The following is an 18,209-nucleotide window of genomic DNA, read 5'->3' on the forward strand; positions in this document are numbered from 1 at the left end:
TGGGATCCCCCATCTTTGGCATATAGCCAGGAAGATGGGGTGAAGGGACCATTCCCACGGGAACAACTTAAGACTTAAGTAGTCTACCTGCCATTTCTCTACCCCTGGAATGAAGATTGCCAAAATGCATGGCATATGTTTTTCTGCCCAGGTTAGGATTTGGTTTACCTCTCCCTGGGCGGCCTAACTTCTTGTGCCCCCTTGATTGATACAAGCCACTGCTGAGGCATTGTCGGATTGAATCCTGACAGGAGAATTCTGCAACCTGAATGTCCAGGCCCTTAGGGCTAGACGCGCTGCCCGAATCTCTAGAATGTTGATGGGCAAGGTCCTTTTGGTTCTAGACCATTTCCCTTGGACAGACGCTTCTTCCAGGAGTGCTCCCCAACCTTAAAGGCTGGCATCTGTTGTTACCACCTTCCAGGTAACTGGTAAGAAGGATTTCCCCTTCTGCAGATTCTTGGATATCCTCCACCAACTGAGGCTCCGGCGCACTTTTGGTGACAAACACATTGGAAAATCTAGTGCCTGAATCTTCTTGTTCCAGGCCGATAGGATGCTGTTTTGCAGCAGTTTCAAATGAAACTGAGCATAGGGAACTGCTTTGAAAAAACAAATCCAGCTCTCTAAAAAGAGAAGCGTTACAGGTAAAACCTTGTTTCTTCAGACACAAGGACTGGGTACCATTCCATTCAGTGTGGAAAAGATACTTTGAATGGATCCAGTTGCATAGCTTGCCCAAGCGAGAAATATTCCAGTGGAGCTCAGCACAGCACATGACCAACACCTAAGACACTGGCGAAAAAACTGAGATACCCTGGTAAGGGGTGGTGTTGTATGGGGAATTGAACTTCCTGTTTAGGGTGTGCCAGTGTCCACCACATGAAGGTGCCATATAACCCATACAGTTATTACTGTGACACTGTGTCCCGTGATGTACGATAAAGAAATTATCCCCATTCAACTGAATAGAACGCAATGCATGCAGTTGTGGTGCGGTAGTGTACTCATTAGTACAGCAAGCTCCTCCTAAGCTCCCTAGTTTTTTATTCATTCAGCCCGCTGGGTTGAACAAAAAAACTAAAACAAAAAAAAAACGTGTGAACCAGGCTTTAGATCTCATTCATATGTTCTAAATGGAAATGGAATGGCAAATATACCCATAAATACTACTGCCAGGATCCCAGATGTTCCGATTTTTGTCAGCTGCTCAGCCTGTTCACCTAAGTGATGGGCTGAAAAGAACCACTGCTGTTAACATGTATCTGCACATACAGTGCTCCCCATGTTTAAGCTCCGGGGGACAAAGCAAAACACATTGGGGTGTGGCCTGGCGGGAACCCAGGCTGAGGTAGTCTTTCCCATCACTACCACGTTACCATAGAACCGTGGATGTGCGGCACCAGGGATTTATTTTCTCTTCTCTTTAGTGACTACAGGAGCTGGGATGAGCTCCATTTCCGGTACTCCTGCAGCACATTCGGTATCATCTACATTACTCCCCACATCAATTGAGCATGAGCGACACACTAACAAATTAATCAATGCTCCATCCCCCTGGGTAAGTATAATTTAAAAATAAATCTCTTTTAAAAAGGAAAAAAAAATCCCCCTCTCCCTCCTCAAGCAAAGATTCCCACTGTAAAATATCTCCCTCCCTCAAATATCCCCAAAAATTAAAGCCTCCTGTCTCTAAACTGACCTCCCCAAAGCAAAAATATCCCCCACAGTCAACACCCTCTCCCCCAGCAAAGATTCCCAATTATGAAGACCATCTCTCTTCATCCAATCAACCTCCCTCCCAGAAGCAAAATCCCTGCCATTAACTACCATCTGTAAACTTCTCTACAAGAAACTCCCCCCTTCTCCAAAAGCAAACCCACCCCCTTTCCTTAACCCCCCACCACCAAAAGAAACTCCCCCAGGCTGGAATTCTCACTGTCCTCCTTCCCAAAACAGAAAACTGACACCTCCCCACTTACCAGACCTCAGATTCAGCACGGTACAGAAGTTCTGCATTCCCAGTCTCCCTTCAGCTGTATCATTTGATACTTCGAGGAGGAGTCTAGGAGTTCCCTGAATCGTGCACTGTCAATTACCGGTGTTCTGTCGAGAAGTGCCCGATATCGAGAAGTGCCTGGTATGTACTGTGCATGCGTCGTACAGAACAGCACAACAGCTGATTTGGTGAACAGCTGGGCTGACATAACCAGGGCACATGCGCACATCGTAGGAGGCATCTCTTGATGTGAGATACCATTTCACAGGCACAAATTAAACCTATAAAAACAGCGGGGGAGACCGTAGCATCGCTGCTGCTGGAGGGCGGCTAGTGGCTGTGTTGAAGGCCTGGTTTTGTCTGTGTTGCAACCTGCCCTGTCACACAGGCAAAACCGGGCTTTCAACACAGCAAGCCCGCCTTGCAGCACAGACAAAACCGGGCCATCAGCACACTGTAAACCTGGCCCGCAACAAAGATGTACAATGTAAGAACTACGGTCTCACCCCCGCTGTTTGTATAGGTTTCAATTGTGGCCGTGAAATGGTATCTTCCATCGAGAGATGCCTCCTACGATGTGCGTTTGCGCCCTGGTCACATCTCTCCAGCTTATCTGCAAATCAGCTGTTGTGCTGCTTGGTCCTGCACATGCGCAGGCACTATTCCATGGGGGGCACTTCGACAGAACACCAGCATCTGAGACCAGGAGGACCCCTCATCAGGAGGACCCCTTGTTAAACTGAGGGGGTGGGGCACAATAGAAGGGGGCTGGCTGCTGCACTCCAAAACTTTGATTGCTTCTACTGTGCTGATGCAGAGGCTAAACAGCACGGACACGGTCTGTGCATTTTGCCAGGATGCTCTGGGGGACAGCGCGACCCATTCCTATTGCGCTGCGTGACTCGTGCATGCGCAGTAGGGAACCGGGAAGTGAAGCCGCAACGCTTCACTTCCCGATTCCCTCACCTAGAATGGCTGAGGCAGCAGCCGAGAGCCGAGCGATCGATCGGCCTTGGCTGCCGACATCGCTGGACCCTGGGACAGGTGAGTGTCCATTTATTAAAAAGCAGCAGCTGTATTATTTATAGCTGCTGGCTTTTAATAATTATTTTTCCAGTGAAATTCCTCTTTAACAGCTGGGTCCTGGAAAAATAAAAAAAATTTACAAATTAACCAGCACACCATGGATCAATAATCGTCTAAAGCTTTCTTTTATTGAGAGAGATCACATCACAGAGATAAGTGCAACGTTTCGGAGCAGCGCAGAGCCCCTTCATCAGGCATGTGATTGCCTGGGGAAAGGCACTAGCGGGAGGGAGGGCAATCTTTCTGCCACCCCCCGAAGTGGCCGAATGGCTGATAACTTCTGCCTTAAAGGGAAACTTCAGCTGTAAATTTTGATACCGGAATGAGGCCTGCAGATCCAAGCCTTATCCCTGTATAACCACTGCAATTTAAGGATGTCTTATGGTTGGAAAGTGTTTAAAGCAGACCTTCCATTTTGAAAATGGATGTCACCCAAGTCTGGCATCCCCTTCCACATCTTCTGTGCAAGCCCACTAATGACATTGGCGCCTGATCTTGTGCACATGCTGTACTTACAAGATCTCATGAGATCTCACAATTTACATACAAGATCTCCCTGGAAGGCACTGGTGGCATAGCCTACCTGGAAGTTCAGTGAACTAAAATATATGTTCACTAAAAGATCTTTTACTTGATGTTTGCACGTAATGTGTCTGTATACTGTTTTTGAGCAAGCAGTGCTGCATGTATCTGAGTTTTAGGTTGGGGGGGGGATTTGTGGAAAACCCCATTTTAAGCTAAAACTGAAATACCAGTTTTGGGTGAACAAACACTTTAGGCTATTTTTCACAGGTGTTAAAAGGGTGCACTAAGCATATGATCCCAAGGTCTTCGGACTATTAAAAGGATGCACTGAACTGAACCCATCAGTAGACTGCGAGGCCACAGCAGAGCTTTTTGCCTCAAACTCTGTTATTCTGGCCTCAGTCACAGAGAAAAAAACATTTAAAAGCATGCAGGTTCAGGAGACAAATCTGCATTATCACTCTAACCAGTTCATCATCTAGGATGGAAAAGGACCTGGGGGTCCTAGTAGATGATAGCCTCAGAAATAGCATGCGATGCCAAGCTGCTACTAACAAAGCAAACAGAATATTGGCATGCATTAAAAAGGGGATTAAGCTCAGAGATAAAACTAGAATTCTCCCACTCAACAAGACTCTGGTCCGGCCGCACCTAGAGTATGCTGTCTAGTTCTGGGTACCAGTCCTCAGGAAGGATGTACTGGAAATGAAGTGAGTACAAAGAAGGGCAACTAAGCTAATAAAGGGTCTGGCGGATATTAGTTATTAGAAAAGGTTGCAAGCACTGAACTTATTCACTCTGGAGAAGAGACGCTTGAGAGGGGATATGATTTCAATTTACAGTACTGGTGACCCCACAATAGGGATAAAAAAAATTTGCGGAAGAGAGTTTAACAAGACTCGTGGCCAGTCATTAAAATTAGAAGAAAAGAGGTTTAATCTTAAACTGCGTAGAAAGTTTTTTACTGTAAGCGCAGCAAATATGTGGAATTCCACAGACGGTGATCTCAGCGGGGGGCATCAATAGTTTCAATAAACTATTAGATAAGCATTTGAGCGACCTCAACATACAGGGATATACAAGGTAATGCTGACAGATAAACACACACATAGGTAAACACACACAAAGTTAAAAAAAATATTATTATATTGTTGCCTGAGTCAGAAGAGACTATCTCCTCTCTCACTTCTCAAAACCATTGGATTGAAAACAGAGGGGTCCTGTCACTACAATAGTTTTATATACCACAGATAACTTTAACGCTAAACTGAGAAAAAAAAATAAACAATTTTGGGCCAATTGCAGTTTAAAAAATAACCTCTGTTGATGACTGTCCCCCTTTGGCTGCTGCTCCGTTTGATGACTGAAAGAGGGAGATTGATGTTCATCCTCTCCTCCTCCAATCACAAAATGCTTTGCAATGAGTGAAAAGAAAATAAGGCTTTTCTGAATTAGTGAAAAGAAAACAAGGCTTTTCTGAACTGGTGTAAAATGAGCGAATACTGTGCCGTATGTGCTGTGTATTTTTACACAGCAAATGGGCCAAATTCGTTCTTACCCGAAGAGTTCGGTTTTATTGCAGTGTTTTCATGGGGAGATACCCTTTTTCTAACCAGTTGCCTACCTTAGGCGTCTTACACACATCCATAAACCCCCTCCTCTGTACAAAGGACGTGTCTTGTACGCCCTGCACGTCCCTATTTTTTCTTATCTCCTTCTGCTCAGCTACTGAGCACAGCCTGAGATTCCATAACTGGGAGCTAGTCAGAAGTCTTAGCCCTTGTACACATGGTCGGAGATTCCAACAACCAAATCCGTCGGATTTTGTCTGTTGGATTTTGTCCAACACTGTTGCATACACATGGTCGGACAAAGTTGTCGGAAAATCCGACGTGATAACGTTATTTCGTTACGACAGGACTACAATCACGCTAGTAGCCAATAGCTTTGGTGTAGGAATTTGATCTGAGCATGCGTGGCACTTTGTCTGATCGGAATTCTCTACACATGATCGGAGTATGTCCGATCGGAGCATTGTCGGAAAATTTTATCAACAAGTTTGAAAACATGGTCCGTTGGATACTCAACAGTCCGATGGAGACCACAAACAGTCGGAATATCCGACAAAACGGTCTGTTTGGAATCTCCGACCGTGTGTACAAGGGCTAACTCACTAAATGATCACTCCGACAGACAAATCACAGTGATCATTCAGTGTAACATTTTAAGTCAAAATAAACAAATAACACAGTAACACAGTAGCTATCTTATCCTGCAGTTCCTGTTAGCCCTTGTACACACGGTCAGACCTTCCGGAAAATGTCTGATTGGACCATGTTGTCGGATAATCCGACCGTGTGTGGGCTCCATTGGACTGTTTCCGTCGGAATATCCGACCGCCAAAGTTTTAGAGCTGGGCTATAAAATTTTCCGACAACATGATCCGATTGGATTGTAGAGAATTCTGATCGAACAAAGTGCCACGCATGCTCAGATCAAATTCCTAGACCAAAGCTATTGGCTACTAGCCTGAATGTAGTCCCGTCGTAACTAAATAATGTCATCACGTTACGTACGATCGGATTTTCCCACAACTTTGTCCGACCGTGTGTATGCAACACCAGTTTCGGACAAAATCTGACGGATTTTGTTGTCGGAATGTCCGACTGTGTGTACAAGGGCTTAGACAGATTTGTGAGTGAACAAGTTGCAGCTGATAGAGGAAAGTTTTTATTGTGTGCACAGGGAATTGACTCTTAATTAACCAGGACATGCTCTTTATTTTTACTACCCTTTTATTTCAACCTGTATAATCACTATAACACTTTCATCTCCTGTTCCACGTTTCTATTTTTAATTATTTGCTGGAAACTATTTTTATAAAGCACATACATACATTGTTATCTTTAAGGATTTAATGTTAAAATACATGGTTTAGGTATATCTGTTTTATTTTAAATCAGTAAGAACTATAAATTACTGATGCATTATGAGAGAAATGAAATGTATGCAAAAAAAAAAAAAAAACACTATTTCTTTTGTAAATAACTTTAACATGCTTTGTACCAAAAACTTAATGTTAATGTTGCAGTAAATAGAATAAGCAGCAGAATAGAATGCATGTTTTCCTCACATTAATGGTACTTGTGTTCAAAATATTACTGATCAAACTTGAAAAAAAAATGCCTTTTTCAGATATTTACTCTTTTTCCCCTTAAAATGAAATAAAGGAAAAAAATTCTAAGAGGACTTTATGACTTAGGAGAAAGCCCTGTTTGTCCCCCCAAAAAACAATATATGTATCAGTTCTTTATCATAAGTAATTACAGTTATAGCCTCATGAACAGACACATAACAGAAATGTGAAATATGGTCTGATGCATAGGGGGCAAACAGTTGGTCAGAGTCAGTGATGTCACTGTGAAAACCTATTTATTTCTTTGTCCTAGTTCAGGAGTTAACTGTTTACATGGCATGTATCAATAGGATGTTACAGTAAGCATCTTTTTTAGGAACATATATTGTTAAATTTCAGTGGATGCATTTTTCACCAGGTAAATGTACAGGAAACCAGGGGATTTTAGGTGGTTTTTGGGTGCATCATTTTAAATATATGTCTTCATGGAATGATGGGGTCTTTTTCTCAATCTGTCATTTCTTTCCACCAACCTACCATTTTGTCCACACAATGTCAACACAACTTTAAAATACAGAAGATGTACAGTAGCTAACTGAAGTGTCATCTTTTTGTTGATTGTTATAAACAGGCCCAAGTATACAAAAAAAAATAAAGAGAAGAATCTAATTAGGAACTTACCTTGCAACATGTTTAAATGCATCCACAATAACAGGTGCAAAATCTTTTGTAAATTCTGGCCCTTTTCTCTTGCTGTTTTGAATCACATCATTCGCCAGGTACAGAAATGTTAACTTTCTACTAGGCTTTGCTGTACGACCAAGGAAAAAAAGGAAAACAAACAAAAACAGTGAATGATGTATCAAACAATATTTGAGCATACATACATTTTCATCAATATACTTTTTTCTTCTATTGTTCTGTTTTACCTGTGTCACCTGTCAAAAAAACAAGTTAAGCCCCGTACACACGAGCGGACTTTTCAACATCCAAAGTCTGACGGAATGATTCCGGCAGACTATTCGATCGTGTGTGGGCTGCAACGAACTTTTGATTCGCAAAAGTCTGACAGACTTTAGAAATGGAACATGCTTCAAATTTTTCCGCCAGAACTCTGCCGGACCCAGTTCCTACCGAAAAATTTGCTCGTGTGTATGCTATTCCGACGGACTAAAACCGACGCTAGGGCAGCTATTGGCTACTGGCTATGACCTCCTTATTCGAGTCCAGACGTACGTCATCACGTTCGAATCCGTCGGAGTTTGGTGTGATTGTGTGTGGCCAAGTCCGCTCATTCGAAAAGTCCGTCAGAACTCTGTCGGAACTCCGTCAGAACTCCGTCGAAAGTCTGCCGGACTTAAGTCCTGTCGTGTGTACGCGGCATTAGGCTTTTCAGTAAGATCAATTCCAAGAAGCTTGCAGATCAGAACTTCAGAGAGATAATCTCTCTCATTATAATCCGCATGAACATATTAATACAAAATGGTTTATAAACATATCAGCAGCCAGCTGTGCAAAAAAAAAAAAAAAAAAGCAGACCAAGCATTCTAAACATGTTCATTAAAAGGATAGATACAGTATTGATCTCCATGAAGCTCAACAGAAAAGCCAGCACCAATTCATTTTTAACCAGAAATCCTTAGTATAGAACTCCTGAGAAGATAAACATGAGGAATCAAATGGAGGGACAAGCTAACGACTCATTCACTCAACTCTTCTTCAGTTGTAGCTCCTACCCACCTTCAAAAATCTTATTAAAATTAGCCTTTACATTGTCACAGGGTGGCGTGTCCCCCAGACTATTAATAAAGCAATCAATAAAGGCTTTACACCTTGTCCATTTAAAAAAAAATGTCCCCAAACATTTATGAAGACAGCAAGTAACATCAAGCCAACCCAGTTTCTACTGTTTTTAAGATTGCAGAAAGAATTCGAGAAGTAGGATCAGAAGATTGGTGCAAGCCTAAGACCCCTTTCACGCTGGAGTGGTTTTCAGGTGCTTTAGCGCTGGAAATAGCCTTTGCTAAGCGCCTGAAAACAAGTGCGACTTTTCACACTGGTGCTGCGTGCCTGAGGCACATTTCCCGAAAAGTCCTGCAAGCAGCATCTTTGGGGCAGTTTGGGAATGCCGTATTTAGCTCTCCCAAAACGCCCTGCCCATTGGAATGAATAGGCAGGGCTTCAGAAGCACCTGAAAAGCGATTAGGAAGCGCAGCAACACAGGAATTTTTAACCCACTTCTTTTGGGTTAAAAGCACCCCACTAGCGCCCGAAAAGTACCTTTTAAACAGCGCTAAAGTGCTGCTAAAATGAGCTGCACTTTAGCGCCAACGTGGCCCCAGTGTGAAAGGGGTTAGGATCTTAGCACATTTGGCTGTTGTAATAGTGAGATGTGTCTGGTGCGCGCCCCAATCACAAATGTTCCTATTGGAAGATTGTCCCTCTAGCCCTGTTCTGGTGACAACTCAAAATATTGTCTTTCAATGGTCACCGGGACTAAAATTGAAAGTGGATCTTGCAAAAGGGTACACTGATACATTTATACTAGAGACTTTGTATAGGTTCCACTTACTCGCTTTCCCTCTCACTATCTATTATACCCAAAGACAGATCTAGTACAGACCCCTTTGCTGCCAGGTCTGGGAGGACCAGGAGACTCTTGCCTGTCAGATGGAAGCAGTCTAGCAGTCTGGTGGCTACACTGCCACCCCAATTACTTCTACATCCCCCCGCCAGTACTGTGCACCCTTGCCAAGTATCCCACTCGCCCCCTTGCCACATATCCACTCTCCTCCCCTTTTCATTTTACATTGGTCATTCCATTACACCAATCCACTATTGTTTGTATATTTACTATGCATCCTTGACCATTTATGTGTTTTTTTTCTTTGTTATTGTAATTATGTATATTTTTTTTCTTTGTATAATACATTTTATATTTTTCTATCAATGTTGACATGGTAGTACCTATAAAGTCCAACTTCTAGGGGTTTTTTACATTCTTCTATTTTTTGGGGATGTGGTACACCTTTATAGCAGATTTATTCAGATAGCTCTTTTTCCCCTTTTCATTGATGACCCAGAAGCGGTGTGTTTGATGTCACTCTCGGGTTGCCCTGTCAGTTTCCCCAGCCAGCATGGCAGGAAAGAATGTGATGCAATGCAATCTACATTGCATCATACTCAAAGAAGCACAGTGGAGACATGCAGGGTCTTTTAGAAAAAAAATTAACTAAAAAAAGTTTGAGGCACCCCCACATTTACGAACGTATGAATGTAAACACATGCATCGGGGTCTACCCATGAAAACTCATGTTATATAGCGCCACGCACGCCGGAGTGAGAGCAATATTTCTAACATCAGACCTCCTCTGTAATGCAAAACTGATGACCTATATGGGACTTTTAAACTTTAGCTATAGAAAATATAGGGTACTGAACTTGTCGCCATTGCACGGGCTCTTGCAAATTTAAGGTTTGACATGTGTATCTATTCAGCGCAACCTCATCTTTTATATTCTACAAAAAAATTGGTAATTTATTGCATTTGTGATAATATTATAAAACATAAAAAAATGTAACTACCACAAATTTATTTTCTAGGGCACGTGTCAAACAAATCCCCGCGGGCCGAATCTGGCCCTTCAGGCCATCTTATATGGCCTTCACACCCAGGGGGAGGGGTGGAAATGAGATGTGAACAGCCTGTGAAAGACAGCTGATTTTTGCACTCTTTATGTATCACACTCCTCATAACAACACTCTGTACACAGCACAACCCTGAGCTCTGTACGTAGCACATCCCTGAGCTCTGCACATAAAGCACTCCTGATATTTATTGCCCCTTCAAGATCCGACGACATCGCTCAGTGCGGTTTGGTGGGGGACTTTATATAGTCTTAGCCCTTGTACACACGGTCGGACATTCCGACAACAAAATCCGGCGGATTTTGTCTGACGGATTCTGTCCGAAACTGATGTTGCATACACACGGTCGGACAAAGTTGTCGGAAAATCCGATCGTACATAACGTGATGACATTATTTCGTTACGACGGGACTACGTTCAGGCTGGTAGCCAATAGCTTTGGTCTAGGAATTTGATCTGAGCATGCGTGGCACTTTGTCCGATCGGAATTCTCTACACACAATCGGACAAAGTCGGATCAGCTCTAAAACTTTGTCCGTCGGATATTCCAATGGAAACAGTCCGATGGATCCCACACACAGTCAGATTACCCGACAACACAGTCCGATCGGACATTTTCCGTCGGAATGTCCGACAGTGTGTACAAGGGCTTACAGATACAACCAGCCATTTAAGGAGAGCCATAATGCTGATGCGGGCCGCAATGAAATGGCATTGGACACCCCGGCTCTAGGGTGTCTGCTTTTAGAGAATATGTAATGTTTTGGGGGTTTTATGCAATAGTCAGGCCTAAAATGATTGTGGTGCAGCTGTTCATAGTAACCAATCTGCTTGTAACTTCAGCTTCTTCACTTCGGCCTGATTCACATCTATGCATTTTTAGTGCTTTTTGCATTTTGCACTACAGAACGTGTTCCATAGGAAACCTTGTTAAATGGACTGTGGTGCAAATCTGCAAAATGCAAAAAGCACAGGTGTGACTGAGGCCTTAAGCTTTGATAGTAACCAATCAGCTTCTAGGTTTTATTAAGTACACCTGCAGAAGATCTAGCACACCCCAGTTTTAGTAAATAAACCCCTCCATGTCTTTTGTAGTGAGTGGAAGTCAGAAGTAGAAACTAGCGAGAGCTGAGGAGGACTGAAAAAATTGGATTTTTATAACGGCTTACCTGTAAAATCCTTTTCTTGAAGTACATCATAGGACACAGAGCCTTAAGTATTTACTTAGTGGGGCGTCCCCTAGCAATGCTACTTGAGGGGAAGGAGGGAGACACAACCCGTAGGCACCCCCAGACCCTTGAGGACTCATACTGCTGCCTGCACTGTGCCCGAAGGCGATATCCTCATTCCTTCTTACATCCACTTGGTAAAATTTTGTGAATGTATGGACCAAAGACCAAGTTGCAGCCTTGCAGATCTGAGCAAAGGAGGCCTGGTGACGCACTGCCCAAGAAGCACTAACCGCTCTGGTAGAGTGTGCCTTAACTTGAATAGGGGGAATCTTACCCCTTAAATCATAAGTTTGACATATCCACTTAGCAACAGTGGATTTCGACGCTGCCTGTCCTTTTAGGACCTTCTAGCAGGATAATTAAGACATCAGTCTTACGAATCTGAGCAGTTGTCTTTAAATAGATTTTCACTGCTCTCACTACATCAAGACAATGTAGTGATTTTTCTTCCCTGGAACATGGTTTGGGGAAAAAATGATGGCAGGACAATATCTTCATTCAAATGAAAGCCTGAAACCACTTTTGGCAAAAGGCCTGGACGAGGGCGTAACACCACTCTGTCCTCGTGAATACTCAAATATGGCTCTTTACAAGAAAGAGCAGGCAATTCTGAAACCCTCCTTGCTGAGGATATAGCAACCAAAAATACCAGCTTCCTAGTCAGATGGATTAAAGTGGTTGTAAACCCTTACAACACACTTTGACCTACAGGTAAGCCTAGATTAAGGCTTACCTGTAGGTCCAAGAAATATCTCCTAAACCTATACGGTTTAGGAGATATTTGCCCGAAGACATGCACCACTGTCTACGGCGCATAGACAGCGACTCGCAGGCACACTGAGCGCGGCATTCTCAACGACGGAGCTGGCGTGCGTGTCGGCTCCCGTGCACATGCGCGGGAGTGACATCATTGCGGCTTTGCCGAATGACAGCGGCGGAGCTGCGAGACCCCACCAAGAAGATGGATGCGCCGGACTACAGGGGACTACCTGTGTCAGGTAAGTGACACATAATGGATTGGTCCATTATGCTTTGCCTTTGCAGGGAATGAAAGAGGAAGTAAACCCATCAGGGTTTACTTCCTCTTTAAGGGAACATGCTGTAACGGTTCAAATGGCGGTTTTTGTAACACTGACAAAACTAAATTCAAGTCCCAAGAGCTTAAAAGGTAATTTAACTGGCGGATTAAAAAAACCCGGACTAAAGAATGCGTAGCAAGCAGTCTTTGAAATAAGGCTGAGGCTTGGCCCTTAATAGTACTTAGGGCCAACTTCATCTCTACGCCCAATTGTAGAAAGGCAAGGATTTTGCCTATAGTATATCTCCGAGGGTGCCAACCCTTGGATTCACAACAGGAAACACAAGTTTCCCAAACTCTATAATATACAGATCTGGAAATTGGTTTCCTTGCATTGATTAAAGTTGAGATAACAGGCCTGGAAAGCCCACGCTTCTTCAGAATGTGGGTTTCAATAGTCAAGCCGTTATATTTAGCATTCGTAAAGAAGGATGGAATATCGGCCTCTGCGATAGCAGGTCTGGCCTTAGTGGGAGAGGCCAAGGACCCTCCACTGCCATCTTTGCGATCTCTGCATACCATGACCTTCTGGGCCATGCTGGTGCTAACAGAATAGCCAACATGTGCTAACAGAAATTACCAGCTTTCTTTCCAGCTTGATCCTGCAAAGAAGTCGAGATAGCAACTGAATCGGGGAAAGCGTAGATCAGTAAAAACTGACCAGCGCATCTGTTCCATATGCGAGTGGATACCTTGTTCTGGACATAAAGTTGAATAACTTAATGTTGAATCTGGACACTAGAAGATCTATGTCCGGAGCCCCCCATCTTTGGCAAACAGCCCGAAACACTTTGGGGTGAAGAGACCATTCCCCTGGGAATAACTGCTGGCAACTTAGATAGCCCGCCTGCCAATTTTCTACTCCCCGAATGAAAACTGCCGATAGGAATGGGACATTCCTTTCTGCCCAAGTTAGGATATGGTTCACCTCTCTCTGAGCTGAGAGACTCTTGGTGCCCCCTTGGTGATTAATATAGGCCACAGCCGTGGCATTGTTAGATTGTCACTGTGGATCCCACCAAGTGAGGCTTTGAGGCACTCTTGGGGACAGCCGCATTGGCAAGTCCAAAGCTTGGATCGTCTTGTTCCAAGCAGAGAGGATTCTGTTTTGCAACAGTCTTGAATGGAACTGGGCATAGGGACTGCTTCGAATGAAGCTACCATCTTTCCTAACAAACTCATGCAAAGACGAATTGAAGGAGGAATCACAGGAGGATCTTTTAAAGCGGTTAACATTTACTACAGGCTTTTATACAAAGCCCTTAAGGTGAGGGTATATATGGTGGAGGGGTACACGAGGATTGTGTGCACACTGCATGAAGGCACCAGGATCACTTTTATCTATGGTTTTATGATGGACCGTAAAGAATCTGATTCAGCATATATATTAAGGATATTGTGAATGTTATTTGCACATTTTTTAATTTGTTTTATAGGATATATTTATTATTAATTGAATTCATTTATTTAATATATTTTGTTCAGTAGATTTGTGCAATATATATATATTTTTTTTAGTTATTTCATCTAGTACGTCCAGTGTTAGATCATCTTTACATTTTTGCTGTAAAGGGGAAAGAACACCTTAAAAAAACAGTTATACCACTTTTATTTTATTCCTCATTTTATTCAATCAGGTTTACCACACTACTGCTTGAGCTGGTCTCTACATAGCGGCTATCCAGAGCAGCATGTCCTCAGCAGTAGGCTAGTAGGTTTGGAGGCTGTACCCATTTGGCTTTGCATTGTGGCACTTTCTAGTGTAGAGTGCCTTCCAGGTCCAGGGCCATCACACAGACTGAGTATCCAGACACCAGTTGCAGAGACAGGGGATTTGATAGCCTTTTCTGCTGAGGAACAACAACCTGGGGAGCCTCCAGCAGAAGAGTTGGTATCAGGGCCAAGCTTCACTGAGCTCTGGCCAGCACCAACAGCAGCATCTGTGGAGTTAGAAGAGACTCCTCCAGCTGAAGTGCTGGCCACTGGACAGAGGTTCCAAGACCTCTGCCCCACAACTGTGGCAGTTCTGGAGGCTCAGGGTGAGAAGGTGGTGGTCACTTCCCAGCAGCAGGTCAGGATACAGTGAGAGAAGGGAGAGGAGTTGTTTGTCACCCCTCCCCAACAGTCGGCCATGGTGGAGGAGGCGGTCTTTCCTCCCCAGCAAAGATCTGTGCACCTAGGAGACAGTACCACAGACATGTCGTCCCAGCAACCAGATGAGGGAATGGAAAAAGGAAGCAGCCTGCTCACCTGCCCCAATGGTTAGCCGGAGCAGAGGATGTGGAGTCCCCAGCAGAAGTGCTAGCAACAGTGCATAGTGCTCCCAACCTCTGCCCAGCACCGGCAACAACTGGAGTTCAAGGGAGCCGGGGCAGTTGGCAGATTCAATGAATCACTGAAAACAGGGCAGAGTGCCGCTGGCCTGTGCCTAGCACCTACAGTGTCTCTACAGCTTCAGGAAGCTGGCGTGATCGGCTCCTCTGCCCAGCAGCAGACCGAGCCCTGAAATGTTAAAAGCCACCCAGCTGAAGCGCTGGCAAGCGGACAGAGAGTCAATGACTTCTGCCCCACACCTACTGAGGTCAACTATTCTTTGCAGCCAAGAATGGAGGTAATGCGGACAGACTATGTGAGTTCACTCTGCATGACTAACATGTCCAGACCAGGTGGATGTCTGGGACCTTGTTAGTTGACTTTTGATGGGGGAGAAATGTGACAGACTCACCCGGGACAGAGGCTTTTGGATTGAATGCTAGCCTCTTGAATACCGACCATGGGCCCTGTCATTTGAGGGAGCTACAAGCATTTAGGTAGATATTCATTTATGTAATGCAAAATGACATTATTACAGAGGCCATGATGGTCTCTGCCAGTTTGGGACTCGGTGGACAGATGTATGTGAAAATGAGAAGAAAAAAGAGGTTTAACCTTTAACTACGTAGAGGATTCTTTACTGAAAGAGTGGGAAGGGTGTGGAATTCCCTTGCATAGGTGGTGGCCTCAGTGGGGAGCATCGATAGTTTCAAGAAACTATTAGATAAGCACCTGAACGACCAAAACATACAGGGATATACAGGGTAATACTGACATATAATCACACACATAGGTTGGACTTGATGGACTTGTGTCTTTTTTTTCAACCTCAGCTACTATGTATCAATGCTGATTAATGAGATCTGGAATGCCTGAGTCTTTCACCCAGTAGTTCATTGTGCTCATTAAACACACCTTTTGTCTCCTAGCAAACTATTGGGGAATGTGCTTATACTTATCTGTATTATAAAATGTGAGTGAGGAGACAGCAGGTTTGCCCTGAAAGGTCATATCTCTGAGTCACCTAGTCTGGGTAAATTATTAAATAACTAGCTCATGTTAATTAGATTTCTGGTTACAGTTTGTATTGTCAGCCTGCTGTATATATTTGTGTGTCATCTCAAATAAATCCATTCATGTTCAACAACCAAACAAGTATTGCCTTGTTTGTTGTCAGCGGTTGTGATATCTGATGTTCAGACAGGGAGGAAGCGGTATATGACGAAAGCACTCAAGCGAAATGCGACAGGGTTTGGTTACAACCAAGAATGCATCCGGTGGTTCCGCCAGCTGACCATAGAGCTGATCGAAGACCAGAATGGCTCCAATTATCTCTATGGCCTAAGAAACCGGAAGCTACGAACATTTCATGTCTTCGGTTTCACTGGACACAGACATCACTATTGGGAAATTGGGAAAGCATCTTATCAGACAGATTTTGGTGTGGTCAGCTGCTTTGAGGGCAGAGGAGAGATCTAGAGTTTAATAGACGCCATTTTTTTTTTTTTTTTTTTTAAAGAGTACCTGTCACTACCTATTGCTATCATAGGGGAGATTTACATTCCCTGTGACAATTAAAAAAAAGCCTAAAAATGTAATAAAAAAAGCAAAATAAATTAAAAAGCACCCCTCCCTCCACGTTCGCGCACAATGGCGAACGCAAGCTCCGGTCTTGTGTCATATGTAAACATCAATTGCACCATGCATGTGAGATATCACCGCAAATGTCAGATTAAGGGCAGTCATTTTAGCAGTAGACCTCCTCTGTAAATCTAAAGTGGTAACCTGTAAAGGCTTTTAAAAATGTATGTAGTTTGTCACCGCTGCATGGTTGTGCACAATTTTAAAGCATGTTGTGTTTGGCATCGGCATAAGATCATATTTTATATTTTACCAAACATTTGGGTAATATAGTGTGCTTTAAAGCATTAAAATTCAAAAAAGTTTTTTCCCACAAAAAAAGTGAAAAATACTGTGGAAAAAAAATTGCAACACCCACCATTTTAATCTGTAGGGCCTTTGCTTTAAAATATATATATATGTTTGGGTGTTCAAAGCAATTTTCTAGCAAAAGAAAAATATTTTGTCGTGTAAACAAAGAGTGGCAGAAAGGGCTTTGTCTTCAAGTGGTTAAAAGAGTGGGTAATGTGTGGCATAAACTTCTAATGCTGTGCATAAAATAAAAAATAAAAGTAGACACCCCAAGCTATTCGCTGATAGGCGTTTTGAGTCCATGGGATATTAAATGTGTGGGACTTTGTTGCAGTCTAGCCACGTACAGGACCCGAAAACCAAGCACCGCCTTCAAGCTAAGGACGTACATTTTTTATTTCACTCCGCACTACCTTACAGTTTCGGAGGCCATGAAATGTGCATGTAACACCCCCCACCCCCATTTTGGAAAGCAGAGACCCCAAGCTATTTGCAAAGAGAGGCATGTTGAGTCCATGGAATATTTAATATTTTGACACAAGCTTCAATAAAATTACAATACATTTATTTTTGTGTCTGTACAGCCCTGCCATTTTAGCACCTCAAGAAATGAGATAGGCAGTCAAACTAAAAGCTGCGTAAATTCCAGAAAATGTACCCTAGTTTGTAGACATAACTTTTGTGCAAAACTATAAATATACGCTTATTGAAATTGTTGTTTACTCAAGACATGTGGCTGAATGCTTTTTGGCCTAAATGTATTACTAAAATTGAGTTTATTGTATTTCTTTATAACAAAAAGTAGAAAATATATATTTTTTTCATTTATATTGCAAAAATAAAATCCGACCAAAAGAAAGCTCTATTTGTGGGGAAAAAAAGGATCCAAATTTCGTTTGGGTACAGCATTGCATGTCCGCGCAATTACCAGTTAAAGCAGCGCAGTGCCAAATTGTAAAAAGCACTCTGATCAGGAAGAGGGAAAAAACCTTCCAAGGCTGAAGTAGTTAAACGATTTATTTCTAATCCCTGTTAAAAATAAGGGAACACAGTGAGTACTGGAGTTCCAAGTCTCCCTTTATTTTGTAAAGGTCTGCACAAACTGCTGCTGCTTAAGAAGTTCTGTATAGTCATAGTCTTGGCAATACTATAAGATGGCCATTACCTTTTTATATCTTAAAGTGGTTGTAAACCCTTACAAACCACTTTGACTTACAGGCAAGCCTAGATTAAGGCTTACCTGTAGGTCCAAGAAATATC

At 43.1% G+C, this 18,209-nt stretch overlaps 1 protein-coding gene across 3 annotated transcripts in view; it reads right to left on the reverse strand.

Annotated features, from left to right (window-relative positions):
* RPRD1A (regulation of nuclear pre-mRNA domain containing 1A) overlaps window positions 1–18,209 on the reverse strand; it is a 194,556-nt gene that overhangs the window by 136,198 nt on the left and 40,149 nt on the right. For all 3 annotated transcript variants that reach the window (XM_077491932.1, XM_077491933.1, XM_077491934.1), the window contains exon 2: window positions 7,428–7,557. In XM_077491932.1, the coding sequence (XP_077348058.1) occupies window positions 7,428–7,557 (130 nt within the window). The remainder of the gene's footprint in view (window positions 1–7,427; window positions 7,558–18,209) is intronic.

This window comes from Lithobates pipiens, unplaced genomic scaffold, assembly GCF_037356315.1.
Source record: "Lithobates pipiens isolate NorthernLeopardFrog02 unplaced genomic scaffold, aLitPip1_a1.2 Scaffold_19, whole genome shotgun sequence".
In the NCBI taxonomy this organism is placed as follows: domain Eukaryota; kingdom Metazoa; phylum Chordata; class Amphibia; order Anura; family Ranidae; genus Lithobates; species Lithobates pipiens.